The sequence below is a fragment of the Gopherus flavomarginatus genome, chromosome 5 (assembly GCF_025201925.1).
Source record: "Gopherus flavomarginatus isolate rGopFla2 chromosome 5, rGopFla2.mat.asm, whole genome shotgun sequence".
NCBI lineage: Eukaryota > Metazoa > Chordata > Testudines > Testudinidae > Gopherus > Gopherus flavomarginatus.
In genome coordinates this window covers 90939432-90961439 of record NC_066621.1, presented here as the reverse complement: position 1 = coordinate 90961439, position 22008 = coordinate 90939432, and the positions used below count along the sequence as shown (strand labels likewise).

At 38.2% G+C, this 22008-nt stretch overlaps 1 protein-coding gene across 3 annotated transcripts; it reads left to right on the top strand.

Moving 5' to 3' along the window:
- Positions 1 to 120: 120 nt before the first annotated feature.
- On the top strand, positions 121 to 21593 carry LOC127051354 (serine/arginine-rich splicing factor 5-like). 3 transcript variants are annotated; one of them, XM_050953615.1, is made up of 8 exons: positions 121 to 224; positions 4334 to 4477; positions 9848 to 9918; positions 10713 to 10808; positions 14114 to 14186; positions 18549 to 18622; positions 19443 to 19553; positions 20499 to 21593. In XM_050953615.1, exons 2-8 carry the CDS (start codon positions 4352 to 4354, stop codon positions 20713 to 20715), a joined length of 768 nt encoding a protein of 255 aa, XP_050809572.1. In that variant the 5' UTR covers positions 121 to 224; positions 4334 to 4351; the 3' UTR covers positions 20716 to 21593. The 3 variants fall into 3 exon arrangements, with proteins under 3 accessions (XP_050809572.1, XP_050809571.1, XP_050809573.1); XM_050953614.1 differs by having other exon boundaries at positions 20496 to 21593; XM_050953616.1 differs by lacking the exons at positions 19443 to 19553; positions 20499 to 21593 and having other exon boundaries at positions 17400 to 18553.
- The last annotated feature ends 415 nt before the right edge of the window (positions 21594 to 22008 follow it).

Below are 22008 nucleotides of genomic sequence, written 5' to 3'. Positions count from 1 at the left end.
TGCAGTGCGCCGGCAGTACCGCAGCGGCACGTCCAGGCGGCTGTTGGGGCGGGGCAAGGCGGTGCGTTGCGTACTGGGAGGTGTAGTCCGGCGGCGGCGCGCCAATAGCAGGGTTCTGTGGTTGCCTCCTTCCTCTCGGGACTGGCTCCGCCATATTGCGGCTGAGGAGAGAGGCCCTGTGCGTTGCGCTCCCAGGGTCTGGCTGGACCCAGCGGCCCCCACGGGTGAATATCTCCCCGTGAACCTGAGGGAGCCGGGAAAGGGGCGGAGGGGAGGGGATGGATTTGGGGGGGGGGGGGAGAAGGGATTTGGGAGGGAACCGGCGGTCACAGGCGGGGGGTGTTGGGGGGAGGGGCGGTACCTGATCCGTGGGTTGCGAAGTTGCGCAAACGGAGCGACTCGCGAGCCCCGGTGTGACGCACCGAGCGGCCCGCGCGGCCTGCGCCACCTCGGGCAGGCGAGACCTACCCCTCCCCCTCCCCCGCCACCTCGTGTTTCCCGCCCAACGCCACCGGCCCTACCTGCCTCGCTCGGACCCGGCCGGGAGCCTCCGGTCCGTTCCCCCACCCCACCCCACGGCCATTGCCGCTGTGCTCCCATAGTCCTTTCCCGTGCGGCCGCTCCCCGTTACATATCGCTCTTCCCGCGGGTTCTGTTCCCCGGCGGGGCTAGCTGGCTGTTCCTTCTCTTTCTCGTTATTACTTGCTAAGCCCTTCGCAGCGCCCCATTTTCCTGCGCCTGTGGTGCGGGGCCTGCTCTCAGGTGCTCTAAGTGAGGAGTGTGGAGATCTGTTTGGGTTTGGGGGGTTTTGCCTCTTTCTGTGTGTTAGCAAGCAAGTTTGGTCCAAGTTTGGTTTTTGTCTGTGGCTGGGAAACACTAATCTTTGATGTTTCAGTACTTGATCTATTCACTCTTCAAGGAATTCCAGTACCCGCTCTATTTCAGCTCATTAACCTCTCTTTCGCCATGTTACCTAGCAAGTATGTAAAGGTGGCATTAGGCAATCTCCAGGCCTAGGCAACACTCCCCCTCTCCGGATGTCACTCCAGTTTGGACTTGGCCTGGACTGGCCTCTCCTCTCATCATGACAGAGGGGTGGTTGGCTGGGCCCCATTTGAGCAAATGGGGTGGTTGGCTGGGCCACATTTGAACAAATGGCCTTGGGTGTGCAGGGGTCACAGTGCAGCTCAGGTTTGGCCCAACCACCATTTTATTGTGACTAGGGGAAGGTATGGGTTAATATGCCAGCCTAGACTGCTTCCCAGAAATCTGCCACCCAAAGCAGCTGCCTAGCTTGCCTATAACTAGAAAGGTCTCTGCAAGTATGTACCAAAACTCTGTACCAAGAGGAAAGCAACTACACAAATAAGGAATATCTAAAAAAATTAAAATTCACCATATTCACTTGTTCATATAAGGTCTTATGGTTTTCTGTTGCTGAGTTTTTGAAAAAAGGCATACCTTGTTATCAGAAAGTTACTGCCTAATGTTGGTAGATGCCCAGCCAGCTTGATGTCTGGGACCTAGTAGTTTTCTGTGGAAGTTGTCATTTAAGATGACTGGCAGAGATGAAAACTTGCTACTGTAAGCCAGAGCCAGCTAAAGGAGAAGAGGAGTATGCAAGGAAATGTACCAGCAAGGGACTGAAAGCAGGGCAAAGATGCCTGGCAATAGCAATCTGTGGTTCTGTCTTCCCTTTCACCTGTTGAAAGGTTGGCAAGATTGGAAGTGCTCATTGTCTTGTTTTACATTCTCAAGAGGGTGAGAGAGGGCCCCTTCCACTCCTGGTTTATAATTCCTGACTGCTATCTCTCTCTGTATATGGCTGAACATATATGGAATCCTTAGAGGCAAGACTCAAGTCTTTTGTTTAGCATAGGTGTGTACAGGAGGGATGTTTTGTTTACCTGTTTGATGTTTGTTGCCTTGTGTAACTATTTATAGTTAAAAACTTCCAGGTACAGAAATAAATAGTTAATGAACAATTGTGACTATTAAGAAGGTTTTCTGCCCATTCCAGAGAATGGCAAAGACAGTTCCAAGCCAGAATGGGCCTTGATACTGCAGTAAGCCTAGTGCAGGCAAACCCCTTCGGGGCAGACCTCTGTCACTTCCTTTAGACATTGTTTGATCTACACTCTTTCACTGTTAATCTGTTTTATTTATTTTTTTAAATTGGGTTGATCAGATTTCTTAATATCCCTAGTTCTGTGTCAAGGAATGTATTTTGGACATTTGAAAAAGTACATGCCATTTAATTAAAATTCAGAAAATTGAATCTTTCTTTTCCTTTAAATCTTTCCTTATAAATGTGCTGCTTGTTGAAGCCTTTCAGTGCTACTCTGTGTGAGATGTAATTTTGTTATGTTAATATAATTTACCACTTACATCTGAATTGCCATTAGATTTCACCCCTCATGGCTCATCTGGTATATTGTCCAAATGATATTGTTTGTCTACTTTAGGGCCTAGTTCTGTAACACTTTCATATACAAAAAAGTTACGAGATAGAACCCTGGTATTTCAAGGTCCTCAGGGCAGAGACTGTTTTTATGATGTTGAGAATATTGGTGCAAAAATAATCTTGGGTTAAAGCTTACACAGTCACCTAAACTTAAACAGATGCACCCATACTTTCATATTAAAAATTGAAATGATGTTGTTCTGAACAAAGTTGTTTGGATTGTTAAACCAATGTTAAAGCAGGAGGAGAATGGCCTGGAGAGAGAATTCTTACGGAACTCCACAAATGAAAGGTCTGGTGTTGGTAGTGATGGGAAAATGCACTACTCAAAGCTTTTTCTGGAAGGTGTCTCAAATTAGATACCCAAAATCACTAGTCAGTTTTGAAAATCTTGGTCCCTAATGTTAGACCTCTGTTCTGCCACTATTCAAATACTCATCTCATGATGAGAAATCACATCTCACTCTGTGGTCTGGTAGAATGCTGCTCACAGCAAAATGCTTGCATCCTTTTTTAAAGATGAAAATTGCTTTATTGATATTTGGACTCATTTGAGCAAAGTGTAACCTGAAGTACTGTGATCTTCAGAATGAAGTAATACTAACTGGGTTAAGAGTTATAAAATATGTCTTTCAGATGATACATCATAACTGTAGTGTGGCCATGCTGTAAAATGCACCTTTTGGGTTCCATGTTTGCTTCAATGACTTCTATAACCATTTTGTTTAGTTTACAAATAGCAAGCTGATTCTTCTCCTTACTAGTCCTGAGTTTGAAATTCACTTGGGCTTTTTTCCGGGATCCATATTATCCTCAATAATAAAGACTCTGCAGTTAGAACTTGGTTAACAATTCTGTTAATGATGTATGAGCCAGTTTACGCTTTAGATCACTACCCAATAGCTGGGTTGGCTCTGAAGGAACAAAAACAGTAAACAAACAAAAAAGCCCTCCTTTTCAGAAAAGTAACCAAACATGATTCTGCATACGCAGAAGGTGGAGATCTACTGAGTAACCGGGTTCCTTTTTGGTCACTTCAGATCATATCCACTGTTCAAAGAGGAGATAAAATTGGTATAACGTTGTCTGATCAGTGAACTATGCAGCCATTTAAATACATAATTGCTGTATGTCCAGTGCTCTTGCAATATTTTATATACAAAATATGTGAAAGCTTTGTAGTTTTAGTGTGCTTGCATTTCACAGGCTGTGCTAGTTGGATCTGATGCCCCCAAACAGAAAACTAGTCCCTTGTTTCTCTGTATCAGAAGATAGTATCAGAGGGGTAGCCATGTTAGTCTGGATCTGTAAAAGCAGCAAAGAATCCTGTGGCACCTTATAGACTAACAGACATTTTGGAGCATGAGCTTTTGTGGGTGAATACCCACTTCGTCAGATGCATGCATTTGTCAGACATGCTTCTGACGAAGTGGGTATTCACCCACGAAAGCTCATGCTCCAAAACGTCTGTTAGTCTATAAGGTGCCACAGGATTCTTTGCTGCTTGTATCAGAAGAGTACTTCTTCAAGAGTGAATAATCTTACTCTGTAGTTAGTTTTCACATCTCTGTGATGCCCACATGCATTGCCTGATGCTGAAATAATTCCTTTATCAAAGGACAGGTATCAAGAAATATTTTTTATACTTTAAAAAACAATCTACTGGTTCTTCCATGTACATTCTACTTAAGACTGTAATAAAGAACTTCTCTCACTATAAAGAAGAATCCTATTTCTAACATGGTTTGGATTTTGTTGTCTTGAGTATCTAATTTGACTAGTGACCAGGATTTCTGGGGCTTCATTTAGAAATGACTGATCAAGCTATTTTTAGTTGATGAATAATGCTAATTAACTGTTGTTTTACAGTTTCACCTTTAAACTAAAATGAGTGGCTGTCGTGTCTTCGTTGGACGTTTGAGCCCACATGCCCGGGAGCGGGATGTGGAGAAGTTCTTCAAAGGATATGGACATATACGTGAAATCAATCTGAAAAATGGTTTTGGGTTTGTGGTAGGTGTATCCTCATGTTTCCTCGTTTATGCGATTACAGGCTGTTAGCTTACTAGCAGGGAGGGGGCATCACTTAGGGAGGAAGTGTTTGAAACTATAACAGTTCAATGGTGAAATGGAAAATGTTTGTGCTTTAAATTGCTTTTTATATAAGCTTAATTCAGATTTTTCCCACTCTAGGTTAGTTTTTGTTCAACAGCAATTTTGTCCATGTTTCCTTTTAAAACTTGATGAAATCTTGGTTCTGAATTCAGTGGGAGTTTTGCCATTGCCTTCAATGGGGATCAGGATGTCATCCTTATTTCTGAGGACACTAATGACCCTATAACAATTCACTCAAGTGTAAAACTCAGCGGACTTTTGTTCTGGGGGAAAGATTGGGTTTTACAAGAAATGAAAGGAAAAAAGCTTATACTGCAGTTTTTACATTATTTTAGTGCTTTGGCCAGATCTCTAGAGCTGTGATACTTAGATCTCAGTGTTTCAGGAGCCAAATTATTGATCAACATTACCCAAAAGAACCACAGTAGTGTCAATTCATTGTTTCATTTACTATAGTACTATATATTCATATTTAAACAGTATGATGGTATATATATTATTCTCACAGTTAAATGACTGACCAAATGTTATTAACCAAGTGTAGTTGATAAAATAATATAGTAAAAGCATCCTGATTGGTTAATAACTTAGATTTGTTAATAAATAAATCACACAATCTTTTAATATCACGTGCTGCAGGAGACACATTAAAGAACCACTTGCGGCTCGTGAGCATCAGTCTGAGTATCGTTGCTCTAAAGAATGGCTTGGTGCCTGCCAGTTGTTGCCAAAAACAGTTTTAAGTGTTTTTCTTTTGAAACCCCACAAATGAATGGAATTCTGTAGTTGTTGCACTACCTCTTCAATAGCCATCAAGCCACTAGCAAATTATAAAATTTAGCTCTATAGCACTTTTCATCAGGGACCTTAAAGCACTTTAATGTACTGACAAAAGCCTCAGTATTCTCTGTTAAGTAATATTCCCATTTTACATACTGGTGAACTGAGTAACAGAGATTAAGTGTCTTGGGTGAAGTCACACAGCAAGTCTGTAGTAGAGCTATGAATGGAATCCATAACACTCGACTCTTGGTCGTCTGCTTTAACCATTAAGGGGCAGATTCTGATATCCTTACTCAGTGTATAGCATCTTAATGTGTGAGTGATTTCAGTGGGACTGTTCATGATGTAAGGTGCTGAGTAAGGAGTTCATATTGTCTCTAAATTATTTTCTTCCATGAGATGTTCAGTCATTTTAGCTATTGTTATGAAATTAGATTTTGTGTTAAGCATTCAAAATGCAAGTGCTGCTGATCTTGCTTTCTGCTGTGGTGTCAGTGAGCAATGCAACTGGAGATACTAAATAGCTTAAGCTCTCTTAATACTGTTAAAACATTTTTCTTTGTGTATTTATTGCTTAAGTACAAGACAAGAGGACTGATTATCATTTTAGAGATCATTTCATAGATTTTTTTCTTTTAGATTAAATTTTATAGAATACTGTAAAGAAAGAGGATAAAGACACAGTTTTTCAAACCATAGTGACCTAAACTTAGGTACCTAAATATGTGGCTTGGTATTTGTTTCTGAAACTCTGCACACCTACAACTCTAACTGGGAGATGTGGGTGCTAAGCACTGCTGAAACTCAGGAACGTTCTTATATAGGTACCCAGCTCCAGGGAAACTTTAAAATATTGGCCTAAGTGAATTGCCCAAGGTAATCTGAGACAGGTTTATGAATAGGAGCCAGATTCCCAATCCAGTGCCCTAATCCCAAGATGATCCTTCCTCTGATAAGAATACATAGAATAAGGGACTTGTTAACTCATAACATATCCATATAAAGGATCTGATGATCTTCTTGGGACTAACTCATTGTAATCAATGGAGATAGTGGAACCAGACTGCTGGCACTTAACATTAAAAAGGTTGCAGAGCAGTTTTTAAACTAAGAGATGGGGGAAAGCCGACTGCTGCAGAGGAGCACGTGGATCGGACAGAGACTTCTTAGAGAAGAGTCTATTGATAGAGATTTTCTAGGTTTTAGTCAGGAGGAGAAGATGGAAGAGGCTAATCTAGGGGCCAGATCAGACAAGAAACAGTCACATAAAAGAATCGGACACATCTGGAAAGGGCAGACAAATAAACAGTGACCATTTTTTTAAGTACTTGTATATAAATGCTAGAAGTCTAAATAATAAGATGAGTGAACTAGAGTGCCTCGTGATAAAGGACGATATTGATATAATAGGCATCACAGAATCCTGGTGGACTGAGGACAATCAGTGGGACACAATCGTTCCGGGGTACAAAATATATCGGAAGGACAGAACAGGTCGGGGTGGGGGTGGCAATATATGTGAAAGAAAATGTAGAATCAAATGAAGTACAAATCTTCAGTGAATGCACGTGTTCCATAGAATCTCTATGGATAATAATTTCATGCTCTAATGAGAATATAACATTAAGAATCTATTATCGACCACCTGACTGGGACAGTGATCATGATGATGAAATGCTAAGAGAAGTTAGAGAGGCTATCAAAATTAAGAACTTAATAATAGTGGAGGATTTCAATTATCCCCATATTGACTGGGAACATGTCACCTCAGGATGAAATGCAGATACAAAATTTCTCGATACTTTAAATGACTGCTTCTTGGAACAACTGGTATGGGAACCCACAAGGGCAGAGGCAGTTCTCGATTTAGTCCTGAGTGGCGCACAGGAGCTGGTCCAAGAGGTAACTATAGCAGGACCGCTTGGAAATAGTGACCATAATATAACAACATTGAACATCCCTGTGGTGGGAAGAACACCTCAACAGCCGAACACTGTGGTATTTAATTTCAGAAAGGGGATCTATGCATAAATGAGGGGGTTAGTTAAATTAAAAGGTACAGTGACTAAAGTGAAATCCCTGCAAGCTGCATGGATGCTTTTCAAAGACACCATAATAGAGACTCAACTTAAATGTATACCCCAAATTAAAAAACACAATAAAAGAACTAAAAAAGAGACACTGTTGCTTAACAACCATTTAAGAGAAGCAGTGAGAGACAAAAGGGCATCTTTTTAAAAGTGGAAATCAAATCCTAGTGAGGTAAATAGAAAGGAACATAAACACTGCCTAATTCAGTGTAAAAATATAAGAAAAGTCAAAGAGGAGTTGAACGGCTAGCCAAAAACTCCAAAGGTAATAACAAAATGTTTTTTACGTACATCAGAAGCAGCAAGCCTGCTAAACAACCAGATTGAGGTACAAAAGGAGCACTTAAAGACTTTAGTCATTGCAGAGAAACTAAATGGATTCTTTGCTTCAGTCTTCGTAGCTGAGGGTGTTAGGGAGATTCCCAAACCCGAGCCAGCTTTTACAGGTGACAAATGGGAGAAATTGTCACAGACTGAGGTGTCACTAGAGGAGATTTTGGAATTAATTGATAATCTTAACAGTAGTAAGTCACTGGGACCAGGTGGCATTCACCCAAGAGTTCTGAAAGAACTCAAATGTGAAGTTGCGGAACTATTAACTATGGTTTGTAACCTGTCCTTTAAATCGGCTTTTGTACCCAATGACTGGAAGCTAGCTAATGTAATGCCAATATTTAAAAAGGGCTGTAGAGGTGATCCCAGCAGTTACAGACCGGTAAGTCTAACGTTAGTACCGGGCAAATTAGTTAAAAACAATAGTAAAGAATAAAACTGTCAGACACCTAGAAGAACATAAATTGTTGGGCAAAAGTCAACATAGTTTCTGTAAAGGGAAATCGTGTCTTACTAATCTATAGAGTTCTTTGAAGGGGTCAACACACGTGTATGGACAAGGGGGATCCAGTGGACATTGTGTACTTAGATTTTCAGAAAGCCTTTGACAAGGCCCTTCCGTAAATTAAGTTGTCATGGTATAAGAGGGAAGGTCCTTTCATGAATTGAGAACTGGTTAAAAGACAGGGAACAAAGAGTAGGACTAAATGGTAAATTCTCAGAGTGGAGATGGGTAACAAGGGGTGTCCCCCAAGGGTGAGTTCTAGGACCAATCCTACTCAAGTTACTCATAAATGATCTGGAGAAAGGGGTAAACAGTGAGGTGGCAAAGTTTGCAGATGATACTAAACTGTGAAGATAGTTAAGACCAAAGCAGACGTGAAGAACGTCAAAAAGATCTCACAAATCTAAGTGATTGGGTAACAAAATGGCAAATGAAATTTAATGTGGATAAATGTAAAGTAATGCACACTGGAAGAAATAACCCCAGCTATACATACAATATGATGGGGGCTAATTTAGCTACAACGAATCAGGAAAAAGGTTTTGGAGTCATCGTGGATAGCTCTCTGAAGAGGTCCATGCAGTGTGCAGTGGCAGTCAAAAGCAAACAGGATATTAGGAATCATTACAAAAGGGATAGAAAATAAGACAGAGTATCTTATTGCCCTTATATAAATCCATGGTACGCCCACATCTTGAATACTGTGTACAGATGTGGTCTCCTCATCTCAAATAAGATATGCTGGCATTAAAAAAGGTTCAGAGAAGGACAACTAAAATAATTAGAGGTTTGAAACGGGTCCCATATGAGGAGAGATTAAAGAGGCTAAGACTTTTCAGCTTGGAAAAGAGGAGACTAAAGGGGGATATGATCGAGGTATATAAAATTATGAGTAATGTAGAGAAATTAAATAAGGAAGAGTTATTTACTTGTTCCCATAACACAAAAACTAGGGGCCACCAAATGAAATTAATGGGCAGCAGGTTTAAAACAAACAAAAGGAAGTTCTTCTTCACACAGCACACAGACAACTTGTGGAACTCCTTACCTGAGGAGGTTGTGAAGCCTGGGACTATAACAGCATTTGAAAGAGAACTGGATAAATTCATGCAGGTTAAGTCGGTTAATGGATATTAGCCAGAATGGGTAAGGAAGGGTGTCCCTAGCCTCTGTTTGTTAGAGGGTGGAGATGGATACAGAAGAGAGATCACTTGATCATTGCCTGTTGGGTTCACTCCCTCTAGGGCTCCTGGCATTGGCCACTGTCGGTAGACAGGCTACTGGGCTAGATGGACATTTGGTCTGACTCAGTACAGCCGTTCTTATACGTTAGTGTAAATGAGAAGGAGAGTAATTCTCAGTGTAAAAGTCTGTAAATGTTCATCAGTTTTCACTGTGTTCTGCTTTAAGGATATAGACCTGCTAGTTGATGCTTGCTGCACTGTGTAGCTCTTAAATATACACAAATTTTTAAGAGGATATGGAAAAGAATACTCTAGTGGTAAATGTGATTGTATCATTATAAATCTCTGATGCTTATTCCTGTTTCTTTTCTAGGAGTTTGAAGACCACAGAGATGCTGATGATGCAGTTTATGAACTGAATGGTAAAGAACTGTGCAATGAAAGGTAAACGTCAAATATATTTTTTTTCCGTAAAGCACTAAAATAAGTTTTATACCCCAAATATGATGCACTAGGCTCTGCTCCAACATCTGGTTCAGGTGGATCCTTGACAGATCTCCATGTAGGTGGAGGGGTCCATTAGGCCGCCAGTCCTCCATCAGGATATGCTTAGTTTGTATTGTAGCATAGAATTCAACTGTTTTGGGGTGGGGATTTTTTGGGGTTGTTTTGTTTTGTTTGGGGGGGTGGGGGGAGGTTTGGACAGAGATGTTAGGAATTTGTTTTCCCTCCAATATATGTTATACGTCTCTTCCCCAAATGAACAGATGCAATCTTACCAGAAATGTCAAATCCATTCATTTCACTCTTCTCCTCATTAGTCCATCTGTCACTTTCAGAAATTGATCAGAACCTCTTAGCATATGTATGACTTACAAGAGTGCCAAACAGTTATTGTACATGAGAAACCAAAAGTTACTTAATGAGCTAAAAAGCAGCTTCCATATTTATCTTAAACCATCAGTGTGGGCCTTTTCTTTCCATAACCTGATGCTGTTTATAGACTCTTGTTCTTCCTTTCTGATCATTAACTTACAATGTTGCCATGAAATTTACTACAGGTCTGCTGTTTAGATGTAATGTTTTGGATGCTTATGAAATATCTGCTGTTGATTCTGCTATGCTCCATCAAATAAAAACTAAAGGGCAGGACCTCTCTTGATTCTGCATGTGTACTTCTTATTGCAAAGGATTGAAGTGACTTAAGTAGTTACAGATTTTTTCCCCTCACATTTAAGGGTTACAATTGAACATGCCAGGGCACGAAGAGGGGGAGGCAGAGGCAGATTTCCACAACGGTTCAATTATTACCAGTCACGTAGCAGTGGACCTAGGTGAGTGATTTGGTCAATTTACTGCATATAAAATAACTGGGGATTCACTTTGCTTAAAACATTGTTTTTTCTTCTTCCCGTTGGTAGAGAGGGGGAGCTCCACATCCTTACATACCATTGAGGAACCCAGTACTGACATCCCTGTATCTTGTAGCCATTTATTTTTCTGGCTGAGGAGGACAAGATGGGACACCTTTGAGCCAATCATTGCTGCTCCTTAATTGACTCAAGGGATTTGCTGTTAGCAACTTGAGTGGTCCGTCTGTACCCCACAGCTAATGAACAAACACTACTGTGCTTGCACCCCTACTGGCCTGTATGATGCTGAGTTGACCCATTCTTTTTTAGGCTTTTTCCTAACATAACTAGGTAGATAATTACAGATGTCAAGTCAGTACAATGACTTCTTTTGAAACCATTAGAAAATCTTAAGTGTTAATTGACATTGTCTGAAACTGCCAATACAAAGTTGCATGAGTCAGCAAGGAAAGAAGTCATAAATACTTCCCAGTATGTATCTGTCCCAAAACCTTTTGTGATTCATATTGGAAAACCAACTCTATATATTTAAAAAAAATTGTAATTAAAAAACCCTTGCAAGTTTATTTATTTTTTAATATTGAGATCATATGTTTCTCAACGGGGGCATCTCTCTATCTAAGCGATGTGTCATGGGTTTAATATTACTGTACAGCATTGGTTCTCCAGCATAAATTCTGTCAGCCATTTTACTTGAAAGTTCCTCTCGTGGATCATCTAACCTACCAAGCTTCTAAATTTCCCATTGTCTGGTTCTAAAAAGTTTAATTCAGCAAACACTGGGGTGGGGTCTCATAGATCATGGTAAGAACCACTGCTGTAGGGACAAAGTGGTAGCATACACAGCCATTAGTATAACAATACAAAAAGGCAAAAGTTGCTGACTGAAAAGAAAGTGACCCCCTAAAGGACAATCTCTGTCCATGGATGGAATTTAAAAACAGTTACAGTATAGAACATGTATCTACTACATATGCTGGATATACAGTATGTGTGGAAAAAGTATTACTTTGAATTATTTAATGATAGTGTTATCTTTGTGTATTGATAATGGATTTTCGTAAATGATATATTTTGCATAGTTAAATGACATAGCACCACTTTGTTTTTTACCTTAAATTGTTATTTCTAAAGTAAACCATTTGAACTGATGTATTCTGTAGTAGAATTAGTAACTGTGTACTATGCAGAGTAGTTTTTTGAAAGAAGGATAAACGTTTCACTGAAATATAATTCTTAATCTCTCTGAAGTTGTTTCAGAGGCAGAGTTCCTCCCAACCACAGACCAGTAAAATCTGGGGCATCTAATTTGCATATGCAAGTATGCTAATTAGATTCTTTTTTCTTTAGCGACAGTGACCTTGATGCGGTAGGATTGATCCGAGGTCCAGGCTAAAAGTGAACTTTTAAAGTAGGAAGTGTGATTGAAGGTCGTGGGCATCTGACGTTGTGGCCATGTTCATGACGTCAGACACCCGGTGCCAGACAGGAAGAGACTACCGTTTGAAATAATGAAAAAATGGGACTCAGCCTGCCAGTTTTGGGACTCTGGGACTTCTGTTTAAATGCTCTGAAGATCTGGATGTTCTGAAAAAAATTGGGACACTTTGAGGTATGCGCTGAAATCAAATTACCTATGCTTCAGTGTACAAATCGGTACACACCATTAGGGCTACGTTTTATGGGATAAGGCGTGGAGTTGAAAGAACCATAACACTGAGTGATTCTGGCATCTAGACGAACAAATTAACTTAAGGTGTGACCCCAATGATGTGTGTTAATTTTCTATCATATAATTTTTTCATAACAATAAGCAGGGTTTTTGTGCCAGGGCAAGTAAAATTTTACATGCACGCACACGCACACACACATACACACACACACGCTAGACAGTCCTTCTCTGTATTTGTCATTTCGTATGCACCTCGTGTGAGAGTAAAAGTACAGACTAGGAAGCAGTGACAATTGGTTTATCTATCCAAAACTGAGAATGTATGAAACGGTGTCCTTGGGTATACTTAGTACTGCAGTAAGCACTCAAGTCTGTTTCATTTGAAAAATATAACTAAACACAAGGGTGCCCACAGTAGCAGTACAACCTCTTTGAATTGTGATTGTGAGAGACATAAATTGGAAGGAATGAAAAAAATGTTCTAAGTCATCTGATTGGCTTAAATTGCTATCAGTGCTTTTTAACTATCTTGATAGCCCTTACCAGAAACAGCTAAGTGGAAGAACAACTGTCAAGTGGAAAACATTTATCTTCTCACTGTACTGTTGTTTTTCTCCCACTATTCTGATAGAAGTCCAACATAACGCCATTAACAGAATTGTGCATTATTTCTTCAAAAGCCAGTGTGCTTTTTCCAAACTCCCCAATGGTTCTCAAGCCCTCTAATGGAGTTGTGGGGATTGAGAGCACTAATTGACTGTTAGGGGCTTCCTCTCCCATTCTCCCTCCTCTCCATCCCCCATAACTCTCGATCGGACCTTTTCTTCTTGTTCCTTTTTATACAAATATATATTGTAAACCAAGCTTTATATTTAGCTTCTTTAAAACAAACGTTTAATCAATATTCATTTAAAACTACTATATAGTAATTCCTTTCAGTAATGTTTCTTGGCATGAATATTTCTTTTATTCACAATCAAAGTGCCACTGCCACTTGTATGCAACCAGTTGGCTTCATGTTGTGTTTCTTGAAGTCAGAACATTCTGACCCATAAGAAACTGCCATAGGGGCACATTGGCATATCCAGACATTAGCAAGTGCTTGGGAATTGAGAACCATTGGGCTGAATTGTCTTCAGATGTGTGCATGTGTCTCTTTGACGTCAAAAGGCAGAATTTGCCCCTTGTCTGCAAGGAAGTAATTATACCTTCAGTGGGAGTAGCCTCCAGAGTTAATATGACCAAAACCATTAAAGTACTTAGATTATACTTTTTTGTCTGAACTAATTTAATGAAAATAAATTAGTCTTCAATAGATCTGAAAATGACATCTATATTGACTGCTTGGTGTAAAGTTCTTCCATTGAAATACTAATTTATTGCTAATGTCAGCACTTCCACTCTTATTATGAGTATATGCTTTTAAATATAGCATAGAATTAACCAGGGAGAATCTAATCTGCACTCCATCTGTAAGGAAAATAATTAGTATTTAACTCCATCAGCAAACTGTCAGAACACATGAGTTTGTGTGTAAGAGTTTTAAATACTCTGCTTTGGGGAAATGTATTTTATTGTCTCTGAATTCTTATAGCTGGTATGGACCTCCTGTTCGTACTGAACACAGAATTATAGTTGAAAACCTTTCTTCACGGATCAGCTGGCAGGTGAGTTATATTTCAATCTTTTTTTTTTACCTTTAATACATTATTTTATTCAGAGCATTTTATTTTCCTGCCCTTAAGGAGGCAGTTTGCAATCTAATCGTGTATTAAAGCCATAATAAATATTTTTATTAAAAGTAAAAAAAGTGCTTGAATTATATATTCCAACACTTAAGAGTAACTAATTTTCAAAACTACAAATAGGTATCATAGCTGACATTTTGTAGTTGGGAAGCTAGTGGTTCTTGCTTGGTTATGATTTTCAGCTGGTGATACTTTGGATTATCTTTTAATTTGGGGTTACATTTGTAACATCTAAATCATTAATCAGTTTAGTAGGGTGGAATATTTGAGATTTCCACACCTTTGAGTTTACATTTTTGTTCTGATTGAAACTTGTATCTTTTTTTAATTGCACTGAACATTTTTTTGAGATGGAGCATGATTGAGAAGAATCCATTAATACTACATGAATAAAGCAGATTCCAAGAAAGCCACTTAGCCATAGTGTACTTACTGCAGGGGTTCAGATAAACTCTCTTTAAAATTCTTTTTAAAGCTATATCACTGCATTTGTGATGTCTGCAATTTTTTCTAATCCTTAGCTGGTTTAAAAAGAACGACCACATGATCACTGTTTTTATATTAATGTGTGTGTTTTTCTAATATATTTATTATAAGGAATTAACTTTTCTTTGTGGGCTTCTCAACAGAAATATCTATTGCTAAGCCCATACTACTTAAAAAAAGTAGAATCAACAAGTGAGGTTTATTTTATTTTATTTTTTTTAAAAGTCACTACATTAATGAACATAGATGGCTTTTTTTGTATATTGAAGAGACGGACATGGATAAATTGTGTTAATTTAAGGCTCTGGTTCCTGCACCAAGATCTGCCAGGGCAAACATTCTGTGTCTGTCTGCATTTTCACTGATGTTAATGGTGCAGGGGTCCACCCATGTGGATCCAGTGGCAGAATTAGGACTAAGTTTGCAAAGCTATGTGCCATCCTTTCATATGGAAAGCACAATATTTGATTATATGATTCTATTATTAAATAATAACCTCTGATCAGTTTTAAACTTGATTCAGCAGACAAGTGGACTTCATCTAAATCCCTCTAGTACATACTACACAACTACTCTGTATATGAAGCTCTAAAAATCACTGATCTTGTAGAGATAACATTGACGTAGGGGTAAAAACTATAATGGAGTCTTGAGGAAAGCAATAATTTAATGGAGGTATTTACGTTAAAATTAATTCACAGCTTGGAAATTGGATCTTGCAATAACTTTTACTTTTGAATATTTGTAATGGCTTTATTCCTACTAATTACATGTTAGATTTACATCGTCTTAATTCAGATTCACCATAATAAATCTTTTGTGGTTACCTGAGCATGTAAATATATCCATACCTAAAAGTTTGGGGTAAAATTTCTTGAATGCTTAACCTGAAAGTTGAGAATGTTCTGACACGTTTTACACGTGCTAAGTACGCTAGTGCTAATGTAAGCACTCCTGACCAGCTTTGCACTTTGTAGGCTTAGTGTGAAATTACTGTGAATCTTGGCACTGGTCCATTAGAGATGATTTAAGGTGGACAATGTGCCATTTCTTCTAGATTTGTGGATGTATACAATTAAAGTACTTGGTAAGCTAGAAGTGTGACAAATTATAGCAAAACTGTTTTCAAAGCCAATTACTTCTCTCTAAAATGTTACAATTTAAAGTAAAATTCTCTGTACACATGTAGTTTAATTTTGAAACCATAATACATCAGAATTTGCTAACTATTAAACATTAATAGTTATACTATTAATATGATGAGACTAGAAATATGATAGTTACTAAAATACTGGATTCTAGCTTATCCTAGGACAAGTTCTGGTCTTCGTCTCCCTTTGAGAAATTAGCTGTTTTGAATGAAATAGATACAATACATTGTCTTCAAAACTTGTAGGCATCTGGATGTGTAGCTTCCCAGAATTTGAAACAGGACTATATTTGTCTGCTTTTAAAGCCAGCATCTTCAGATGCAAGAAATAGTTAAAATGTATGTCCACATCACATTTCTTTCCCTCCCACCCCCCAATTTTATGGCTCCATGTGTGTTTAAAGCCAAACAAATAGTAATTTTAATTACCTGTGCCTATGACAGTGCAAATTTGTTACGACTGGCTTCCCATCAACACTGCCAGTTCTCCCAAAAAATAAATGATAGTTGATCTGGTAATAGATCTGTGATTGCTAAAAGAAACGTAAAAGCCATGTCGTCTTAGGACAATATTAATGTAAGTTTATTCTTTTTCACAATTTTCTGTTTTTTTTTTAAAATACATTGTCTATTAAATTTTTAATTGCTGAGGATCACAATGATATATTTTTGTGAGTGCGGTGAAACCAAACATCAATCCTCATGAATTGTGAAATTTCATTGCTTTTTTGGAGATTAATTTAGATAGTTTTAAGACCTTCTGTTGGTTGAAAGAGAGCAGCGTCCTAAACTTCCTATATTTATACAAACATATTTCTTCTCTCTTCAAATAATATTTTTAATGTCTTAATCATATATTGTTCTGTTACACAACTTTTTATGACCGTGATCCTTAGCAAATCAGAGTTTAAATATTAGGCATTTGTTTGGATGGCTCAAAATTGTAGAACCTAAAAAACTTAATAAATTAAAATGCAATTCTATGTGATTGCCTTACTTAATTTCCTTTTCTTAGCAGCACTTCTAAATTAGAGCATTTTGTTCTAGATCAAGAAAATCTTTGATTTATTAATAACAAATGTATAGTTTTAAATTTGTTGGGTGAAATCCTCACCCCACTGAAGTCCATGGCAAAATTCCCATTGACTTCAGTAAAGTTAGGATTTCACCCTTTATCTCTGAATTACTGTACATGTGTTTAGTTTGCAGTAACGGTTTTTAAATGTGGCTATGGATCATGTATTAAATGTGGTAACTGAATGAGATTGTTTGGGTTTTTAAGCATTTTAAACAAGAAAAATTAGTCACTATTTTGCAGCCTAATGTGTAATTCAGATGCTCACTTTTAGAACTAAATTGTTGAGCTTTATTAAGCATTAAACTGAGTCTTCCATATGCTATAGCAAATGTTCTAAAGTTTATTTCTTAGCTTTTTGTTTGTATTTTTTTCCTCAAACATATTTCTAACCAAGTGCATTTTGAACCTCTTTTAACAGCCTTGCTTTGGGTTAACCCTCGTTTCTCTTGTGTGGAGGAGAGAGAGCCCAAGAGTTTGGGGTTTCTAGTGGCTGAAATTCTAGGGCTTGGCCTGTTCTGAATTTTCCTTTTGGTTCCTATGACACTCCTGTTTTGGCGATCTAGATCTTGGTTTGTCCAGGTTTGAGCTCGATTTGGCTAGCACAGGTCAGCCGCAGGTTCTGTATCCACTTCCGGATGTTGTCAAGTATTTTCAGGGTCTCTGGTACATCCCCCTGAAGCATATTGCTATGAGCCATTCCTCTGCCCTTCTCATGTAAGGGAGTTCCTCTTGGCCAGCTAGGTATTGGACAAGCGACTGTTTACTTAAGGTACCTGCTTATATCATCTGACCACTTGTGGTATGTTGCGGTAAGTAGCCTTGGGCTATAAAATGCGCAATATTATTTAGAGAATGTATTGTTTTTAAGTTTTGCAAATAACTTATAAATATAATTGTATTTATCTTTTTAATCACCTGTAACATTATTTGTTCTCTTCTTTTATCACATTGTGGGGCAAGTAAACATGCTATAGTGTATATTCAGTCTCTGTTGAAATTAAATACAAGTATCTCTTTTGAAATAACACTGAGGTTGTGACACAAACTGGTGAAAGCCAGAAAAATCAGAGTTAAAACAGATTATACTCTTGTAACTCTGAATATTCTGCCGTTTGTCACTTTGTTACAATCTTTGCATTAATTAAACATAGACATTTTGCATTTAATTTGTGTGTATGTAGCTTGAAGTGGGGGTGGAGAAGAATATGCATGTAGGCAATTTTAAATATGCAAGATTCTCATTTAAATGAGGCTTTCCAAAATAGCCTTTATGGTCAGTTGTAAAAGTTTGCATTTAATATCCTATAACTCCTTATCAGGTATGGTTACAATGTTAATTAATGCTTTAATTGCTGCATCATGTTTTCATAAGAGCTGCTTTTGGGATATGGGCTTAATTTAAAAGCAATAATTTGTTTTTATTATTGTAATTGTTACTAAGTAGGCTGAGTTTCAAAAGAAGTCTAAATGCAAAAATTGTAACCTAACAGAGAACTTTACTTTTTTGACTTGCAGATAGCTTGTTAGTGAATTTCATGTTCAAGCTGAACTGTAATTTTTGCTGCAGGACTTGAAAGATGTCATGAGAAAGGCAGGAGAGGTGACCTATGTGGATGCGCACAGAAACAACAGGAATGAAGGGTAAATCCATATTTGTGTATAAATCTGGGCAATACCAGGATAATGATGATCCAATCTTCCTGCTATTTCAAAGTGTAAAAATCACCATACTTAGAGCTAAGGTACTGTTCTTGTTCATGAATTTCCTTTTAGGGAACTTTTGTACAAATTTTGACTGTCCATAAACATATGCTAAGGGACTTGTTGTGGGTAGCCCAGGGAAAAGGAAGCATGGCTAGAACATTACTGTTCTCTGACGAATCTCCACTGCCAGAATAACTCCTTGAGGCCCATTGCAGACAGGTGCAGCTTAAAGAAGCCCTGATAACATGTTTGGGGGAAGAGAGATGTAAATGAGGCCAACTAAAGAAGGGAATTATATTTACTGCTAAAGTTCTAAGGAGGGGGCAGACTTTGCTCATTTGTATTCCTTCTTCCCTGAAAAGCTTAAGCCATATCTTGAAATCCTTCAGAATTTTACCCAAATAAGGAATGAAGGGCAGGTGGATACTAAGGTGTGCCATACGTTGTCATTGCTCCATTGACTCCCAGCTGATGTACAGCAGCTGAGATCTGCCCCCAAGTGATGACTTCAGGAGTTTGCCCTTTATCATTCAATATTATTTAAGATGCGTGTGGGCATTAGAAGTGGTTAGGATTATTTTGTCAATGTCAGTCCAGTTACTAATCAAGCTAGAAAATCAATTTTAAGGAATTAAAACCTGAGCATGTAGATCTAAAAAAACAAACCACCCACTCTAATGAATACAAAATCTTTTTTTTCCTCTTTCCTCCATTTTCCCCCATAACTTATTTTTTGTGACTTCCTGATGATCCATAGTGTTGTGGAGTTTGCATCATATGATGATATGAAGAGTGCATTGGACAAGTTGGATGGCACTGAGCTCAATGGGCGCAAAATTAAATTAGTTGAAGATCGCAAATCACACAGGTATGTCGCCTGACCTGACAGTTTGTAGGTTGGTATCAGCACTGCCAAGAATTGTCCCATGTTGTTGTAGTATTTAACTCCTTTGCTGTTATTTGCAATACCACAGTACAAAACCAGTTCCCAGCAGTAGATGTACTATAGAGTTTCAAACAAAATGTTAATTCAGAAACGATAGATTTTTAATGCTGATTTGAGTTTTATTTGCCATCTTTTTGGTGGAGAGACAATTTTATAAAGAATAAAACCTGACATTTCTCTAATGAGCAAAATGAAAGATGTTACATCCAAAATGTGGCCCACATTAAAATGGTTATAATGTGAAAATTTTCTCCAGATCTCTTCATATTCTTTCCATTATTCAATCTTCAGGAATTTTGCAAAACTGCCTTTCTGGTGAGATCCAGTAAAAAGCAACTAATTAATATATGTTTTTAAAGCTGTTCTGACATTAATTAGTAATTAAAAGTAATAAAAATGTATGTTAATTTCCGCTCCATCATCTATACAAAGATCTGTCTTGTTAAATGGAAAAAGATTGACAGCAGAACAAGGGATATAATTTTCAAATCTTTGAGCTTGCAGAGCTCTTGTGATACTCAGATATGTTAACGTCTTACTGAGGTCCCAAGGATTGTACCTAATTTACATATGCTTTTATAGGGGGGAAAAATGACTTGTGTGATTTTTGTGCTTGCATTTTTCTTGATAGATGAGTATAAATTGTTTGCATACTCCAAGTTTTAGTTGATGAGGATCTTACAAATGATGAAGAATAAAAAGAAACTCAGTACCTGAAGTGATTGAATGTTTTGTGCAGTGGTTTGAGTTGTGTAGATGGAAATGTTATGGGTGCAAAGTAGCTTTTTTCAAAATAATTAACATCCATTAAAATTCTTAATTTAAAAATACTCCAGAGTAAGACCTTTAATGTTTTTTTCCCAGAAGCAGGTCTCGTTCAAGAAGCTACTCAAGATCTCGCAGCAAATCCAAGTCTGCAAGATCTTCCAGATCAACCAGTAGGTCTCGCTCTCGCAGTCGTACGCCTGACAAAAAATACTCTCAGAAGAGCCACCACTCCAGCGTGCAGCCTTCTTCTCCATCTCCCCGTTCCTCCAAGAAAAAATCTCGTTCTCGGTCTAGCTCTGCTGAGAGCCGTAGTTAGTGTATTCCAAAAGATGTGCCAGTGTGTTTAATTTCTGAGTCATATTTCCCTAAAAGCTTGAGACAAATTACAAACTGGGGGGTGGGGGGGAAAGAGTTAACATGATGAGGGGCTAAGCACCTTTTTCATTACAAAATGCATGTCCTCAAATAGGCTGCAGCACATAGAACAGGCTTTCTCTGTGTGTCTGTGAGGAGTGAAGTTGTATGAGGGGAGGTGGTGGGGGCGTTGCCAATTAATACAATATTTTGTTTTGTCAGTAAATAATATTTCTCACCTAGTTGCACCATATACACATAATGTTAGGTTTCAGGTGGAGGCCATACATTGCATTTTTTTTCAGAACAGCATATTTGTATTAGCTTTTGTTGATACTGAATCCATAGAACCTGAAGTGTAGATTTTATTCATTAGTCAGACTCCTATGGCTGTATTTCTTTTTTGTAAGTAGATAACTGAATTCTTTTAGTGGCTTAATATTTGGTTCACCCCCGTTGCTGGGCTGAACTGGCTATTAAATTCCATCTTTAAGAGATCTCAGATAACATTCGCAGTATATAGGTGTCCTTTAGTACTTGTCAGCATATTACTTGCCTGTTTAGGTAGTGAGTGAATCAATATGTTTACCCCTTGATGAAGGAGTCAGAATTTCCTGTTACAGTGGGACATACTATGACCAGATGACAAAGGATTATCAGGATTTTCTTCCAGTTAGTGAGACTTTCAGTAGGATGGTATGGGAAAGAGTGAGGAGGCCCTCATTTGACAAATGAATCCATTAGAAATTGCATCAGATACACAAGTCTCTCTATGTATTTCCCGGGTTTTAATATGTTTATAAAGGCAGCATAGCTTTCATATTCACAACAAGAATATGATGCTAAATACCATGAACACGTGTGAATAGCGAAAATCAAAATGGCTGATGAAGGGGAAGTTTATTTTAGAACATGACAGCAGCAAAAATTCCCAGTAAAAGTTTAGTTAAGGTTATGACAGGAAAATTTGGTAATGTCTAAGAGTAAAGAGAGGATATCTTTAAATTTACTGAATGTGCAATAGTTTTGATTAATAGGTATTTCTACTGCAAATAGTATTGTACATTCTTTTAGTTTATTGTGATTGATTAGTATTTTTCTGGCTTTTGAATAGTTAAAAGAAGGGGAATCTTGTTGGAAAAAGTTTGTAAATCAAACCCCAAGGCATACTTATGTTAAATGTACCAGTCTTAATACAATAAACAAGCCTCTTTACCTGCTTAGCTCACTGAGTGGAGGAGTTTGTCACCTTAGT

Coding starts and splice junctions, on each gene's coding strand:
- LOC127051354 (XM_050953614.1), top strand. CDS start 4,352: ATGAGTGGCTGTCGTGTCTTCGTTGGACGTTTGAGCCCACATGCCCGG. Junction 4,478..9,847: donor AAAATGGTTTTGGGTTTGTG/GTAGGTGTATCC, acceptor TTTCTTTTCTAG/GAGTTTGAAGACCACAGAGA. Junction 9,919..10,712: donor AAAGAACTGTGCAATGAAAG/GTAAACGTCAAA, acceptor CTCACATTTAAG/GGTTACAATTGAACATGCCA.